This window comes from Conger conger, chromosome 1, assembly GCF_963514075.1.
Source record: "Conger conger chromosome 1, fConCon1.1, whole genome shotgun sequence".
Classification (NCBI taxonomy): Eukaryota; Metazoa; Chordata; class Actinopteri; order Anguilliformes; family Congridae; genus Conger; species Conger conger.
In genome coordinates this window covers 6641881-6659380 of record NC_083760.1, presented here as the reverse complement: position 1 = coordinate 6659380, position 17500 = coordinate 6641881, and the positions used below count along the sequence as shown (strand labels likewise).

General features: G+C 51.0%; 1 protein-coding gene across 7 annotated transcripts in view; it reads right to left on the bottom strand.

Moving 5' to 3' along the window:
• daam2 (dishevelled associated activator of morphogenesis 2) overlaps positions 1-17500 on the bottom strand; it is a 156274-nt gene that overhangs the window by 45399 nt on the left and 93375 nt on the right. For all 7 annotated transcript variants that reach the window (XM_061260835.1, XM_061260826.1, XM_061260869.1 and 4 more), the window contains 2 exons: positions 5661-5735; positions 764-858 (listed from right to left, as the gene is read on the bottom strand). In XM_061260835.1, the coding sequence (XP_061116819.1) occupies positions 764-858; positions 5661-5735 (170 nt within the window). The remainder of the gene's footprint in view (positions 1-763; positions 859-5660; positions 5736-17500) is intronic.

Sequence of the window (17500 nt, the reverse complement as noted above, 5' to 3'; positions counted from 1 at the left end):
AACCCTTGAGCTAGATAGGGTTCTTCTACGGAACCACAGGGTTCCAGAGAGGACCCAGACGCCTCTCTCCGGCCAGATACAGAACCCGCCTACGTCACTCCGCACAGACCCAAACCCTAACCCGCCAAAGGGCTCTGACCGTGTTCTAGGCCTCGTGTGACCGGGCACGGTCACCCAAAACTACACGAAAATTCCCCCCTCTGAGCCACCAGACCGTGGGCTGCCTTTCTCCCCTAGTCATGTTTCTCCCCCACTGATGAACGATGCCTAACAGTCTGGGAATTAATGCGAAATTTAAACAAAGAGGAGAGAGGGAGGGTGGGAGCTAGGCTAATGGGAAGGAGTCCAGTTCTGTTTTCTCATGGAGGGCTTTACCTCACTGAGAAAATATGAGGAAGAGGAGATGTAATGATAACAAATCGACGAAGCGATTTTGCCTGTGAGGACAGCAGAGTTTTAGTTAGGTCTAGTTTTCAGTTAACAGTTTTCTATTAAATAGTTCATTTTGTTTGGTTTGGAATTGGCTCAATGCATGAAACAGTTTGGTATCAGGAGAACAAATATCTAAATATATGTATATATATCATCATACATTAAATATGATTAATGCGTATTGGCAAAATGCGCATTTGGGAAACAGTGCCACCCTGTGGTGGATGCAGGTAACCACCAGGTCTGGCGATCCAGGGAGCTGACCTGGGCTAAAGGCAGCAATGGTGTCTCTCATTGGCCAACTGTTGTTGAGGAAGATGAAAGGCCATACCTCATTGGCTGAGTGCGCAGCGCCGTTTTCAGGTCCTCCACCACCTTGTTCCTCATCTCCATCTCCTCCTCGTCGAAGGCGAACAGGGTCTGCATCTGCAAGCACAGGTACACCCATGAGTACACAGAAGAACAGGTACACACCTACAACCACAGGTACATACACAGTACACAGAAGAACAGGTACACACCTACAACCACAGGTACATACACAGTACACAGAAGAACAGGTACACACCTACAACCACAGGTACACTCACACAGTACACAGGAGAACAGGTTCCTTCATCATCTACAACCACAGGTACACTCACACAGTACACAGGAGATTAAAAACCCTTTGAAGAGCAAAGGTTTTTTTCTAAATTGAAGAACTCATTGCTTTTCAACAGCAGTAGCGATAAGAACCCCACAGTAGCATGGCGGTTTGCATGGTCGCCTCGCAAGAAGGAGGTTCTGGGTCCAAATCCTCCGTGTTCCTCCCATGTTCACTTCTGTTTCCTCCCACACTGATAGGCTTGCATGTCAGGTTAGCAATACAACTACCGTTGCCCTTGACCAAGGCCCTGGCCTCAGAACCCCAGGCACTGCACTGTGGCTGCCCACTGCTCCTAAGTAACTAGGATGGGTCACATGCAGAGGACAAATTACCCCACAGGGTTCAATAAAGTATATAAAGTCACGTCGCACCTTAAAGGGATACAAGAGGACAGGCAGACTCTCTCCGGGAGTCTGTTACAGCCCTGCTCAAACCACCTTTTATTCAATAAGCCTCCATAACTGTGGCTGGGAGCCACGTTTTTCCGGAAAAAAAGAGCTGCACGTTTTTCATAACCAGAACCAATACGGTCCAGCGATACGCATCTGCGTCTGAGACCGGTCTTCGTCCAAAAAAAAACCCCGACGTCTGGGCCCCCCCCGTCTGGCCGGCCGGCTTGCACCTCCGGCTGGTAGCGTGACGTACCGAGCGGGGATCCGCCAGACTTGTCTGCGTTCGGCCATTTTCTCGCTAAACGAGCGCGCGCCTCGTCACGGGGCTCGGCTAACGGGGCCCGCAGGCTCCAATCAGGCGCGGTCGACAGCGGCAGCGGTTTACAGGAGCTGACGGTTAAACTCCAGCCAGGTATTAAAAGGGCCCCCCCATCCCCCCTGCATCAAAGTGTTATTATACATATTAGTCCCATTAGTGTTCCTCGCAGCTGCCGTTCGGAGGCGGAGGGCACGCCCCTGCCGGGCGTGTGAAGCGGCCGGCGACCGCACCGCGTGTTCCGCCTCAGCATCGCAGCGAAACACCTCGGAAAAAAGAGCCGCCTGAACAACAACAACAAAAAATTTTTTTTTATAAAATGTTTTGAACGGTTGCCAGGAAACACAGAAAACAGCCTTGGCGATGGCTGTTGAAATGGCGCGATGAGAAATGGCTCTGCGCTCGGGGGGCGAACGCGGCCGAGCTCTCCGTGGAGAGTGAGTTGTGTGTCTGTGATGACAGAGGGGGGAGAGAGGGGGGGGGGGGGGGGTGGTCATTTAGGTTCTCCTGGGGCCTTGTAGCTGAAGCACCCATCGACTCTGGCCCTCGAATCCAAATCCAGCCCGGGTTTACTTTTCTCCTGCATAATTAGCGCTACTGATTGAGAGACCCGTCTTTCACACCTGACTCATAGGTAAAGGGAGGGTGAACACACCTGACTCCCAGGTAAAGGGAGGGTGGTCACATCTGACTCCCAGGTAAAGGGAGGGGTGAACACACCTGACTCCCAGGTAAAGGGAGGGGTGAACACACCTGACTCCCAGGTAAAGGGAGGGTGGTCACATCTGACTCCCAGGTAAAGGGAGGGGTGGTCACATCTGACTCCCAGGTAAAGGGAGGGTGAACACACCTGACTCCCAGGTAAAGGGAGGGGTGAACACACCTGACTCCCAGGTAAAGGGAGGGTGGTCACACCTGACTCCCAGGTAAAGGGAGGGGTGAACACACCTGACTCCCAGGCAAAGGGAGGGTGAACACACCTGACTCCCAGGTAAAGGGAGGGGTGAACACACCTGACTCCCAGGTAAAGGGAGGGGTGAACACACCTGACTCCCAGGTAAAGGGAGGGTGAACACACCTGACTCCCAGGTAAAGGGAGGGTGAACTCACCTGACTCCCAGGTAAAGGGAGGGTGAACACACCTGACTCCCAGGTAAAGGGAGGGTGAACACACCTGACTCCCAGGTAAAGGGAGGGTGAACACACCAGACTCCCAGGCAAAGGGAGGGTGGAAAAGCAGCAGTTCTCGGCCCTGGAGGACCGTGAGTTTCTGAACCCCGCGGTAGGTCCCCTGTACGCATACCGTGTCCCCGTACGATTAAACCTCGTGCGTGTTCCAGACGTGACAACCAGGAGGAGGGTCCGACCGGGCTCGGACAGACGGCTCTAATATCCTCCTCAGGCTGTGAAATCTCCAGCTCCTGCTTTTCAAATTAATACCTGATCCCCAGTGGGCCACTGGATCCTGCCTGCCGGGTCAGGCGAACCGGTTCAACCGCCCCGACGCTAACGCTAACGCTAACCTCCCACTGCCCCTCAGGCCTGCGTCGAATGTTACGAGTCATTCGGCTGACGCTTTTAGGTAATTTGTAATTGTAATTGAATACGTAATTATTTTGGATTCAAATATATTTTTATGCTTTACTGAGTTCGTCTGGTGTCTTGGAACCTATGAAATACTCTCAAAAAGTGCAAGGCCCACCTTCCGCTAACTCTTTGTTGACTCAATTGCACCAGGCAAGATCAATCGAGTACAGAAATACACTTTATTAGGTATTCATTTTAGACGTATTTTTTGAATGAGATGACTGTTAAGAGGAAGCAGCCAAATCGCTTGCTGCAGAACTGAAATGGCTGCTCGATTCTTTGAGAGTTTTTCTCCCCACTGAGTGTTTTTTTACCTCGTGTATTTGCTATTTTGGAGCCCGGGCATGGTGCCGCCCCTTCTGTTCCTCTGTAAAGCGTCTTTGTGTCTTCTGTAAAAAGCGTTATACAAATAAATAAAAACTGAATCCTATTCAGCTGCTCACCAAACAGCCAGCTCTCTCCACAGAATTAATCTCTATGGCACAGAGAGAGAGAGTTCTGGATCGACGCCACCCCCCTCTTCCTCTCCTCTCACGATCTGGTGCCCGTCTGGATGATGAATACTGTCGAGCCGGGGGGGGGGGGGGGTGGGGTGATCGTGCTAATTTCACTATTTGACTGTAGCTAAAGAAAAAAAAAAGAAAAAACTTAGAAAACAAAAGTGAAGAAAAAACGCGCTTATCGTCCAATAACTGAGCTACCAGTGTTTCTCAGAAGGGCGCTAGAGTTACAGTCCAAGTCTGAGGTCATGAGGCTGGCCTTCCCCGGCGAAAGCTCTCCTCGGCGAGACGCTGTCCCGCGCTAACGGGGGATGCTAACGGGCGGGAAGCATTCCCACAGAGAGGCTGTCCCGCGCTAACGGGGGGATGCTAACGGGCGGGGAGCATTCCCACAGAGAGGCTGGCTCGCGCTAACCGGGGATGCTAACGGGCGGGGAGCATTCCCACAGAGACGCTGTCCGGCTCTAACGGGGGATGCTAACGGGCGGGGAGCATTCCCACAGAGAGGCTGTCCCGCGCTAACGGGGGATGCTAACGGGCGGGGAGCATTCCCACAGAGAGGCTGGCTCGCCCCTCCGCTGGCCGGCTGTGGGAGCGTTTCTCTTTTTTAGGAAACGGCGTGAGAAAACGCTCACATCTCCGGGGGCAGCCAGAGGCCCGGGCCTCGGCGGAGCTGAGCTCACAGACCCTCCTCCTCCTCTCCCTCCTCTCCCTCCTCCTCTCCCTCCTCCTCCTCCTCCTCTCCCTCCTCCACCTCCTCTCCCTCCTCTCCCTCCTCCTCTCCCTCCTCCTCCTCCTCCTCCTCCGTGAGCGTGTTCCCACACCGGCGCCCCATCACGTCACACCGAGCCACTCTCGCCATTTCGTTCTAAGTCACGTCTGGCAAATGTCCGCAGCGTAATGTGGCGTGAAACATTGCTGCTCAAACGTGGGAATCACGAGGGGCCCCTGAGTTCATGCTGATCGCCGGCATTCCCCACTCGGGACAGCGAAAAAAGGGGGGCTCACAAATTTTGTTTTATTTCACTTTTAACCCGTCGAAGAGTCAATGATCTCGAGAGCCCCACTGCTTTCGGGTCACCGGTTGTGATTGTGATATCAGCATTAGAACGTTCAGTTAAGAACATTCCAACCGCATATTTGTGACCTCACACCTCACAGGGTTAAAGGTCAAGGGGTACTGGGCTCTGATTGGAGGATGGTGAAGTTCCAGTTCCAGTCCCAGGTGGGAGAACGCTCACGTACCCCTTTGGCAAGGTACGCTACAGCATCTGACCCCCATTGTTCCAGTAACAAGTAAAACAGCTGCACAAATACCCGCCATGGATGCTGCTTTTGTACTAAACATGCCGTGCTTCGCAAAGGGTAAAATAAAGGGATCTGCTAACATGAGAACATGCTGCTAACATATGATAACATTTCATGGCAGAGTACCCAGCCAACGGGCTTTTTTATGAGGAAGCGCACCTGGCTCACGAGGAAGACTTTGGCTTTTGTGGTGCAGGTGGGACACAGAACATGTGACCTTTGACCTTTGGAATGTCAGTCTCTGGGCGGACAGCCACTCCGCTGATCCACTGCGTGGGACACCGCGTCAGAGCCTTACCTGGCAACCGTGAATTCACCGCAGTGCCGTAAAGAAACAGGCTTCCTACTGACCTGGCAGCACAGTAACGTAGACTAACTGTGAGGTTTGAAACAGAGAGAGGAGAGAAGAGAGAGAGAGAGAGAGAGAGAGAGAGAGAGAGAGAGAGAGAGAGAGAGAGAGAGAGAGAGGCACTTACGGCAGCCATGGAGTTGATGCGATCGATGTAGTAGTCGGGCCAGCTGGTGGCCAGCTTGTTTGGGTCCTCCTGCTCCTGAAAGGGGAGACCGAGAAAAAGAAAATGTCAGTATCGAAGAGAAAACGAGAGACAGGGTTAGATCGAGAGAGAGAGAGAGAGAAGAGAGTATGGCGCTCATTCACAGAATAACACCCCAGAGTGCACAAAGCCTCGTGTGTCAGATTAAAATGCATAAACAACATAATTTAACCATTTGAATGATAACACCTTCTAACGGTCTGCTAAATTCCAAATGAAATACCTGTAGCACCACCACAGTGTGGATGTGTGAAAACATTTTCCCACAATGCTCAGCGGTGCAGGAAAAGCTTTCTCGCTGAATGTTTACTGTACTCTCCTTGGTTGAAACACATTACCGGTACACGGTTAACACCCTTAGTGCCACTGACCGTAGTCTATGCCCAGTCTCTGACACAGAAACATGCTGCACATTACGTCTCTTTCTCCAGAACAGGAAACAGAGGGGAGGGGGGGGGGGAGGTGTACAAGGGGCCCTTGGTTTTAAAGAATGACTGAATATGTGGGTCAGGTACAGGAACACAGACAATGCGCTGCACTCAGTGGTAGAGACTCAGGGGTAGAGACTCAGGGGTAGAGACTCAGGGGCAAAGACCCAGGGGCAAAGACCCAGGGGCAAAGACCCAGGGGCAGAGACTCAGGGGTACAGACTCAGGGGCAGAGACTCAGGGGCAGAGACTCAGGGGCAGAGACTCAGGGGCAGAGACTCAGTGGTACAGACTCAGGGGTACAGACTCAGGGGTACAGACTCAGGGGCAGAGACTCAGTGGTACAGACTCAGGGGCAGAGACTCAGGGGCAGAGACTCAGGGGCAGAGACTCAGGGGCAGAGACTCAGTGGTACAGACTCAGGGGTAGAGACTCAGGGGCAGAGACTCAGGGGTAGAGACTCAGGGGCAGAGACTCAGGGGTACAGACTCAGGGGCAGAGACTCAGGGGCAGAGACTCAGTGGTACAGACTCAGGGGCAGAGACTCAGGGGTACAGACTCAGGGGCAGGGACCAGCAGAGCAGTGTTTGTCTGCAGCCGCGTGGCCCTAAATGCGCTGTCCTCTTTCGGGGAGGCAGTCTAACCAATCACGCGCAGGCCTCCGGGGCACCGCCATCGAGCGGCACTATTGAGTCCCCGTTGCTCAGCGGGGGGGGGGCGGCGAATTCATCAGGGCTAGAAATGGAAAGAATATGGTGGCGGGAGTACATGAACAGACTCCCAGAGTGTTGTCACCAGCCTGTTCATTTCCGCACAAATCGATGGCCCTCTCCGAAAGAGCCGCTTGGAGGATCGTTAAGTTAGCCTCTTTGCCACGTGTGTATATGTGTGTATCCATGTGTGTGTGAATGTGTGTGAGTGTGTGCGTGTGCGTGTGCGTGTGTGAGTGTGTGCGTGTGTGTGAGTGAGTGAATGAGTGAGTGTATGTGTGTGTCAGTGAGTGTGTGCGTGAGTGTGTGTGTCTATAATGTGTGTGCGTGAGTGAGTGTGTGTGTGTATCTATGAGTGTATGTGTGTGTGTGAGTGTGTGTGAGTTTTTGTGAGTGTATGTGTGTGTGTGTGTGTGTGTGTGTGTGAGTGTATGTGTGTGCGCATGTATATAAGTGTGTGGTTTCATTGTGCATGTGCATATGTTTGTGTTTGTGTGCCTGTGTGTTTGCGTGTGGCATCGATCTCCCGGCACGTGTTGGGCACACGGGAGTAAACAGCCCGGGGAGTCCTGGCTCCGGGGTTCCTGCCCGCAGAGCCTCACCATGAGACCCAGCGCTCACCCCTCTAGTCCTGCCCGTGGAGCCGCACCATGAGACCCAGATCTCACCCCTCTAGTCCTGCCCGTGGAGCCTCACCATGAGACCCAGATCTCACCCCTCTAGCCCTGCCCGTGGAGCCTCACCATGAGACCCAGATCTCACCCCTCTAGTCCTGCCCGTGGAGCCTCACCATAAGACCCAGAGCTAACCCCTCTAGTCCTGCCCGTGGAGCCTCACCATGAGACCCAGAGCTCACCCCTCTAGCCGCTACGCACTGGAGAAAAAAAAAAAAAACAGGCCTCTCAGCCAATCGCGCAGCGCACAGCTGTCTCCGCTCAACAACTGCGGTTGTTGGCGAGATCCACACAACAACAAGAGAGAGAGAGAGAGAAAAGAAAATCCAAATCAAAACAAGAAATGAAAACCCCCCCAAGTAAGCCTGATGCTGCTCGGTAACCCCTCCGCACCCGAACATGGAGGACAGCCCCTGATCTCCGGAGGACGGGAGACGCACTGCAGTGTTGGCAAAGGGTGAGCTAAGCACAGACGACTGGGTTAGCATGGGTGCAGCCAAGAGCCAAGTGGGTATGGTGCTTGAAAACCAAAAAAAAGAAAAAAAAAAAGGTGCTTGACTAGGACCTGAAGGGTTGTTGGTCCATGTCCCAGGTGTAGCCACAATAAGAACCACACAGCTGTTGGGCCCTTGAGCAAGTCCCCTTAACCCCACATTGCTCCAGGGGAGGATTGGCCCCAGGCTTAGTCTAATCAACTGTAAGTCGTTTTGGATAAAAGCGTCAGCTAAATACTTGTGATGTAATGTCATGAGACATGAAACCCAATGCCCCTTCTCACAGAGTATCAGGACTAGGCCCCCGGTCTGTTTTCCACTTGCTGAAAGTGGAGTAAGATTAAAATCAGAATGAATCAGGCTTTCTCGATAATTTCCATGACCTGATTTATTTTCCCCTTTCTGACCGCGTGTGACCGCTGAGTCCATGTCTGCTTTTATCCATTTTTCCTCCTCTTCATTAACTTAATGGTTATTTGATCATTTGTCATTTAACACGCTAAATTACGGTCGTGTTTGAAAATGTCTGAGAATGTGAAAATGATCTGTGGCTCATTCATGGACATTCCACTTGTTCACTTTACTTGGAATTTCTTCTTTTTTTTTGGAGGGGGAGAGAAAAACTGTAGTCATATGTCCCAGTGTGTTACACAGCACGCAGCAGAACATATACGTGCACACACACAGACACACACGCAAACATGCAGGCATGCACACAAACACACACACACACACACACACACACACAGACACACAGACACACAGACACACACAAGTATGTACACACACGTGTACACATGCTCATGTATGCAAGCGCACGCACCCACACAGACCCATACACTCACACACACACACACACACACACACACTATGGCAGAAGCTGATGCAAATTAAAGCCAACTGAAGGATCCACTTTAAATCTATGGAGGATTAAGGACATCTGGACAACAGTGGGAGGTTATATATACAAGTGTATGTGTGTGCGCGCATGTGCGTGTATATGCGTGCATGTGCGTGTGTAAGTGTGTGCGTGCGATTGTGTGTTTGCGTGCATGTTTGTTTACATCTGGAGCAAATGAGTAGCTATACTTAATGTGATTAAATCTAAATAGACATTAACTCAGATAAACAAGTACTCGCTTGCCAATGCCTACACTGTGACTGCAAGAGCTTACACATGTAAAACAATATAATTATACATAAAGCACATGTAGTTAGACAGCTATCACTCGTCGCTAGCTGAAGTACAGACAACGGTGAAAAATCACAGAGTTTGTCTCGAGATCAGTTAGTTAGTTGGGCACAAAATGGCGCTCTGCCTGGGAGACATCTTGGTTATTTCCTACAATTAGCCCGTTTCCCCACCCTCTCAGAGACCCACAGAAATGCATGCTGGGATAGCGATGGAGGACAGGCTCCTTTTCCCCCATTGAAAATGAACCTCAGACTGTATTAAATCTGCATGCACTATGGCTGGCCTCAATGTTCTGCCCACATTAAGAAAAAAACCCCCCCCAAAAAAACAGTGTTTGTATTATGCCTTCTGTGTCCAAAACCCTTCGACACATTCGAACAACACTCTCGACGCAAAGATGCGAATGTTGCCGGTCCTTCGTCTTCACTCTGCTATTCATTTCCACACTGTAAACAGACGGGCTGCCAGCTGATTCCGCGGGTCAGATTAGAGCAGATTGCTTTTCTCAATCTCTTCCAGGTTTGTTTTTTTCTCTTTCTTTCTTTCTTTCTTTCTTTCTTTTCTTCGGTACGTGTTGGTACTTCAAAATGATGTTGTGTAGGACGGAACATTTACCCTGGCCCGTCTAACATGGTTATTGCAAAATAATTTAATTTAAAAACTTTTCGGCACAAAACGAGAGGTCATTACGAGTCAGGCGTGTTTGTTTTGGGGTCGGAAACGGTAGTGCGATTTTCTCTGGCGTGTTGGTACTCGACCCATCGAACAAACCCGGGAGGAGGGAGCAAAAACACCCCCCCCCCCCCCCCCGTTCTTGGCCATTGCTGCTGGGGGGTCACAGAGAGGTGAGGAGAAGTTTTAAAGTATTCAAAATCAAAGAATAACAGAGACCCTGGACAGACATTAGAGCACTCAGATGCCTCTGTGATGCAAAGATCAGGGGCCTGTTCCCATTCATACGCACACCAACGGCGATTGGCTGCCACGCAAGGCACCAACCAGCTCGTCAGGAGCATTTGGGGGCTAGGTGTCTTGTTCGGGGACACTTTGACACAGGGCAGGACTCGAACCAGCGGCCCTCCGACTGCTAGACGACTGCTCTTACCTCCTGAGCCATGTCGCCCCAACAACAACAGGGGTAGTGTTTTAGCCAGGACCTCATGACTCAAACAGCCCAGATTATATGTACCGTACGGTACACGGGCTAATAAACATTACACCACTGAGGACAGCTCAGAAGGAGCAATAATGAAAAGCCCAAAGATTAAATTGAAAATCTGTTTCACAAAGTTGTTATTTTTCTTTTCAATATTAATGTCAGCACAAAAGATCTTTGTTCCCCCAGCAAGAATGCGCAGATATATTTAACTCCTCTGAAGCGGCACAATACTACGCTGGGTGTTACCGTGACGATAATGTGAGCAACCAGTACCAGATGCGCAGGTCAGGAGGGCAGGAGGAGTTCTGGGAGGTCAAGGGATACATGCAATTAATTTTCTGTATAACATACGAGTTGAGAAATATTAATATTACACAATCCGGTACTGCTGACTGGTGCCAACGTCAATACCTGCGTACGACCCTTTGTCCTACAGCCGAGTCCTCCCGCTGTAGCCTGTCACACAATGTTCTCGCAATCCCAACACTGCAGCAACGATACGAGTTAGGTTTTGCATTAGCAGGGCTGCAGAACAGACCCTCCTCCTGTCTTGGTGAGGATGCGATGTGGAGTTGTTCCGGTCCGGGAAGCGGGAGAATTCCAGAGAATTCCGAGGAACAGGAGGGGAGGGGGGCTTAGTTAGAGTTCTCGTGTTTACAGTAGATTGGAGATTTTTTTTTCCTCCTCCGATCTGGCCGAACCGTGAACCGAAATGGAGTCAGCTGTGAAAATATTCCAAAAGAACACAGGGGCCACCAAACACCCGCGCTACCTAAAACCGATGCTACCTGACACACGCGCTACCTAACACACGCGCTACCTAACACACACGCTACCTAACACATTCGCTACCGAAAAAACACAGGCTACCTAACACATCCAAACCAACCGTGGTCCAAACACGCTCCAAACCCAGCATGTGAAGACAGCCATGCAGACAGAGATGTCCCATCGCACACCGTTCACATTACACCCCAGAGAGACAAGCTTCAATTCAAACCAAACCCAGCACACGTACCTAACCACGCATAGAACCCACATCCAAACCAACTGCATCACAGACCCCTGCACCGATACGCACGACGGCAGTCCAAAATCAGGTTTGTATCATTATATTAGTTTGTTGCACTCATTATTTAGCTGACGCTTTTATCCAAAGTGACTTACAGTCGATTAGACTAAGCAGGGGGACAATCCCCGCTGGAGCAATGTGGGGTTAAGGGCCTTGCTCAAGGGCCCAACGGCTGTGCGGATCTTAACATGGCGACACCAGAGCTTTGAACCACCTTCCTTCCTGGTCCCGGCCAGTGGCTAGGCTACAGGCTTCTGTAAAATGGACAAACAGGATACAACACACGGCACGGTGCCTGTCTCCCGTCTCCCAGCACGGCTCCTGACAGCTCATCTCACCTAACATGCATCATGCATCTCCTCCCATTTCAGAGTGGCAGCCAATGAAAAAAAGATTGATTCTTTTCTCCCTCCAGTGGGGCCTTAAGGGGAAGCCTTACTTGGCTACTCATTTCTGGGAGCAGGGTCATTACTTTTCTACTGAGGGGTGGTGGTGGTGGGGGGGGGGTGTATGACGGATATTGAGCTTCATGAATCGTTTTATGAATTGCATATGGGCCTCTTCAGGTAGCCATGGTTACGTTACGTTTAAGTTTGGACGTCGCTGTAAATTCACTCACAGGTTTTTCAGGTAGGGCCTCTGTGCCAGAAAAGCTGACGATATATCCAGACTATTTTTTAAAGCTGTTCCCCATATAGAGATGATGAACTTATAAAGGAAGTTAGGCCAAAAGGAGTACTGTATGATTCTTTGTACTGTCAAACAGGTAATGTATTAGGTCGTACTTACATCTAGGATCTGTGCGCTGCTGTAAAATCCAGCTATGTCAGCTTGATCAGCTTGACAACTGAGCTGGACATAAGCTGGTCTAGCTGGGTATGAGCTGGTCAACCAGCATGGCCAAGCTGGCCATAAGCTGGTCTAGCTGGGTATGAGCTGGTCAACCAGCTAGTGCTGTTAGCTTGTTTGAGTGCAGCTGTTTCAAAACATAGCTTGAGCTGGTCAACCCATGTTGAGCTGGGAGGTGGTTCACCAATTCAGACCAGCTCCCAGCTGTTTCAGAGCCTAGCATGAACAGTTTTTTTCAACGGGGTCCACTTTTGTATGATGTTGTGAGAAGGGCAGCCTCCATTCTCCATCCTGGACTCCCAGAATGCCCCGGGAAATGGCCCGCTAATCTGTGAATAGCCAAGTAAAACGAGATTTTAAAACTTGATTCGAAAAAACATTGCGTTTCATGTGACCGCCACCCGCTTCAGTGCTTGTGATTGAGAGTTTTAATATCTCCACTCTGAAAAAACATGAGCCAACACTGGGATTCACCCAGAAACACAGCCAGTTGGGCTAAAAAAAACCCCCCCAACAATCCTGACAACTACAAAAAAGCAAACAGACCGACTCCTGTGTGAGTGATGTGTCTATAAAGCCCAGATAGAAGCCCAGACAAGCGGGAGGGAGTCACACACACACACACACACACTCACACTCACACGCACGCACACACACACACACACAGACACACACGCGCACACACACACACACACGCACACACGCGCACACACACACACACACACACACACACTCTCGCACACACACACACACACACACACTCTCGCACACACACACACACGCACACACGCGCACACACGCGCACACACACACACACACTCTCGCACACGCACACACTCACACTCACACACACTCACACACACAGACACACGCAGACACACATACACACACACACACAGACACACACACGCACACAAACAGACACACACACAAACAGACACACACACAGACACACAAACAGACACGCACACGCACACACACACACACAGACACACACACACACACACACCGACACACACACACACACACACAAACACACACACACACACACACAAACAGACAGAGCTCTCCAAGATTACGGGGCTGACATTTTCGACAGCCTGTGATGGACAGGCAGTTTATCAGGCTGGTGGGAAAGCGATCCAACAGCTCGACCGTGACCGCGCCTCGAGACCTCCTTGCGCTGAAGTAATCACTCTCCTCTCCTCTTCTCCTCTCTCCTCTCCTCTTCTCTTCGCACGACCGCGTCTCTCAACCGCCGTTTAGCTAATGGTGAGAGCCCGCTGCCGTTCTGACAAACCGGCCCACCTCTCAAGATGACCTACCTAATCATTTTTCACCTCCCTGTCAGTTACGCTCAGACCCTCCCATGATTCAACGCTACAGTGTTGCCATGGCGCTGTCCCCGGCATCACCGCCTGTGTTCACACTGCACACCGTACACGCACCATATCTCTCTAGTTCGGCCGGCTAGCTACAAAGCTAGTCTGCTCATGTCATTACATTAGATTACTGGCATTTGGCAGACGCTCTTATCCAGAGCGACGTACAGTTGACTTGACTAAGCAGGAGACAATCCTCCCCTGGAGCAACGCAGGGTTAAGGGCCTTGCTCAAGGGCCCGTCGGCTGTGCGGATCTTATTGTGGCCACACCGGGATTAGCACCACCGACCTTGCGGGTCCCAGTCACGTACCTTAGCCACTACGCTACAGGCCACCCCTTAATGTCGAATGTCCTATCGTTAGCCACGCGACGGGCATCTTTAATTTGTCCAACAGTCTTGATCGGGGCTGCCCAACCCCCCGTCAGCGTCGTGTGGAGGCCGCTGTGAGGAGGCGCGTGGCGAGTGGTTCTCTCGGAGAACGGCTCCCGTTCCACGAGCCGGCCGGTTCTTGGATCACCGGGCTTTTTATGGGGAAAACATCTTATCTTCGGGGAGCAGCGGAGCCCCATAACTCACACGGGTCCCTCCGCGGACCCCTCCGCTACCGCCACGCCGCCTCCCCGCGCTCCTCCGTTGCCACAACAGAGAGGACCCAAACACGGACGGCGGGAGCAGGGGGTTCGCACATTATTCAGCTTTCTGTCAAAAAAAAAAAAAAGAAAGTGTGTGGAGTGAGCTAATGGCGGTCCGGACGGTGAAATACTACGACTCGACGCTAATGTAGCCTGGGAGGCACTCACTGCAGATTTAGGGCTGTGTTTCTGCGATGAAAGTCTAGACAGGGCTATTTTCGGATTTAGGACCTCATCCTAATATGACATGACTGCAGAACAGGGCTCCTGTAAGCAGCAGCGAAAAAAAAAAAAAAAATCTAAAATAATAAAATTTCTCGTTTTTTTTTTCCTCTTTTCTAAAGGGCATTTTCCAATATTTTTCGATAGTGTTCTTTCAGATCTGCCATGTCGAGCTGGGAGAGAGGAGATTGACAGACGTCCACCGGACACAAGTGCAGTTGTGTGCCCCGTTCATAATGTCAATCGGCTGACCTGGGGTCACTGTCAATCTATTACTTCTCAACAGGCACCGACAGAAACACCTCGGGTCCTATCGGGTCCTCAGGTCTCCGAGCATGGGCGTCTTATGCAATGCCCGCAGATATCGGCGAGACAAGGGACTCTACTTATTGAGGTCTAGATTGAAGGTCATGGATTAGATAAGTAACTGAATCAGGTGTATTAGTGAGTGCTAAGACAAACACCTGCACCCACACCTGAAGTCCTTCACATCAACCTGCTCAACCTGGAATGCTCAACCTGGACTTTTAAGTATATATAAATATGCACCACCCAGAGGGCACAGGGAGAAGTAACAAAGCTGTCTCTGGTAATAACACCGAAATAGTCTGTGGTTTCAGTTCACCGCAGGTAAGAGAGTTTGTCTCTATGACGATAACGGCACGTTAGCATGTATTTATGTTTGATATTTAATGCAGGCATAAAGCTTGACTCAACAATTAATTACATAGCAAAAACAACAGGTAATTCCATGCAGATATTTTTTCCTGGAAAGCACAACTCGTTTGGCTACACACCAGCATCCAGAGAAAAACAGAATGGCTAAACAGGGCAGCAAGCCCTGTGTTCTCCTTGTTTGTTTTGTGTGATCAATTTTTATGTTTTCCTGTTTTCCTGTTAATTCCAGCTTCAGTCAGACCCTTGTAGGTTCTGCCTAAGGCACACTCTCTCTCTCTCTGTGCATTGTCCTGGGTTCTGGAGTAGCCAGCTGCTGTTTTAGCCATTCTCCGTTACATAAACATCGAGGCGGAGGGTCTGTTTTTTCCCAGAGAACGGCTCTGCCTGTTTCCTGGACCTGGCACCGGGATGCAGGGCCTCGCCAGTCAGGAAACGCTCCGAGAGTGGGCCGGTCGAGCCAGAATGGCAACTGGCAAGTCACTCAAAGAGAGAGAAAGACAGGGGGAGAGAGAGAGAGAGGGAGAGGGAGAGGGAGAGAGAGAGTGAGAGAGGGAGAGGGAGAGGGAGAGGGAGAGAGGGAGAGTGGGAGAGAGGGAGAGAGAGAGAGAGAGAGAGAGTGAGAGAGTGAGAGAGAGGGAGAGAGAGAGAGGGAGAGGGAGAGGGAGAGGGAGAGAGTGAGAGATAGAGAGAGTGAGAGAGAGGGAGAGGGAGAGAGAGGGAGATAGGGAGAGAGTGAGAGAGATAGAGAGAGAGAGGGAGAGAGGGAGAGAGAGGGAGAGAGTGAGAGAGAGACAGAGAGAGAGGGAGAGAGAGTGCGAGAGAGTGCGAGAGAGTGCGAGAGAGAGACACGCTGGATAATTTCTCCGTAACCTCCCCTCCAATCGCACGCAGTTCCTCCAGCTCGTGCCCCTGCCTTGTTCAATGTTTACTCCTCTGTACCGAGCCGTCAGAGTCGATAACGTCAAAGCCGGGAGAGGAAGGAGGGGAACGTGGGCTTTGGGCAGGAACGGTGACTGTTCCAGCGCTGGCTTTAGCCAGGGGGGCTGGTGGCGGCGGCGGCGGGGTGGGGTGAATTCGTTTCATGTCAGCTTCTGAGCTTCTGAGAATTCTGGAAATGCCGCTCTTCCTGTCCTGTAATCACGGCGTAATTCCTCACAGGGGCACGGGACAGCGCTGCGGCGGGGACATTCGGCACCGTGTCAGACCCACGGACACTGGCCTCAGCTGCCCTCACCGTGTGTGTGCGCGCGTGCGTGTGTGTGAACGTGTACGTGTGATTGTATACATGTTTATGTATGTGACCATGTGTATGCATGTATGTCACTGTGTATGTTTGTGCAGACGTGTGTGTATGAGTGTGTATGTACAGTATGGATGTGTATTTGTGCATTAGGGAGGAACCTGTATGACTTAGAGGGCCAATCGAATCCCCCCGGGTGGCTGTGGACCTGAATCGGCTCGTCTGAATCAGCTCATAAAGCACACACTATCTGAGTCTCCATCTCTAACAGCACCGGCGGTTCACCATGTCGTCTGCGAGCAATCAGCTGCATGAACCAAACCAGGCCCCGATACCACACAGCTGGGTTACCGAGTTAGCCGGATAACTGCAGTCAAACTCAGAACGCTCCCAAATCTGAAACATGGACTGAAGTAAAAAGAGCAGTTCCGGGTTTTACTCTGTGCAGTTATCCAGCTAACTCAGTAATCCTGCTTTGTGGGTTTTACTCTGTGCAGTTATCCAGCTAACTCAGTAATCCTGCTTTGCGGGTTTTACTCTGTGCAGTTATCCAGCTAACTCAGTAATCCTGCTTTGTGGGTTTTACTCAGTACAGTTATCCAGCTAACTCAGTAATCCTGCTTTGTGGGTTTTACTCAGTACAGTTATCCAGCTAACGTAATCTTGCTTTGTGGGTTTTACTCTGTACAGTTATCCAGCTAACGTAATCCTGCTTTGTGGGTTTTACTCAGTGCAGTTATCCAGTTAACTCAGTAATCCTGCTTTGCGGGTTTTACTCTGTGCAGTTATCCAGCTAACTCAGTAATCCTGCTTTGTGGGTTTTAATCAGTACAGTTATCCAGCTAACTCATCTAAGTCATCGTGCTTTGTGAATCTGGGCCCTCGTCTCTCACGCACAGTGGCCCCCGCTCTGCTGTCGCTCGATTGGGTTCGGGGGCTGTCAGTCACGTGTTACCAGGGTAACCGCAGCCCGTCACGGCTAACTCCGCCCAACGTCTGCAGACCGCTTTTAGCGCGTTTCCAT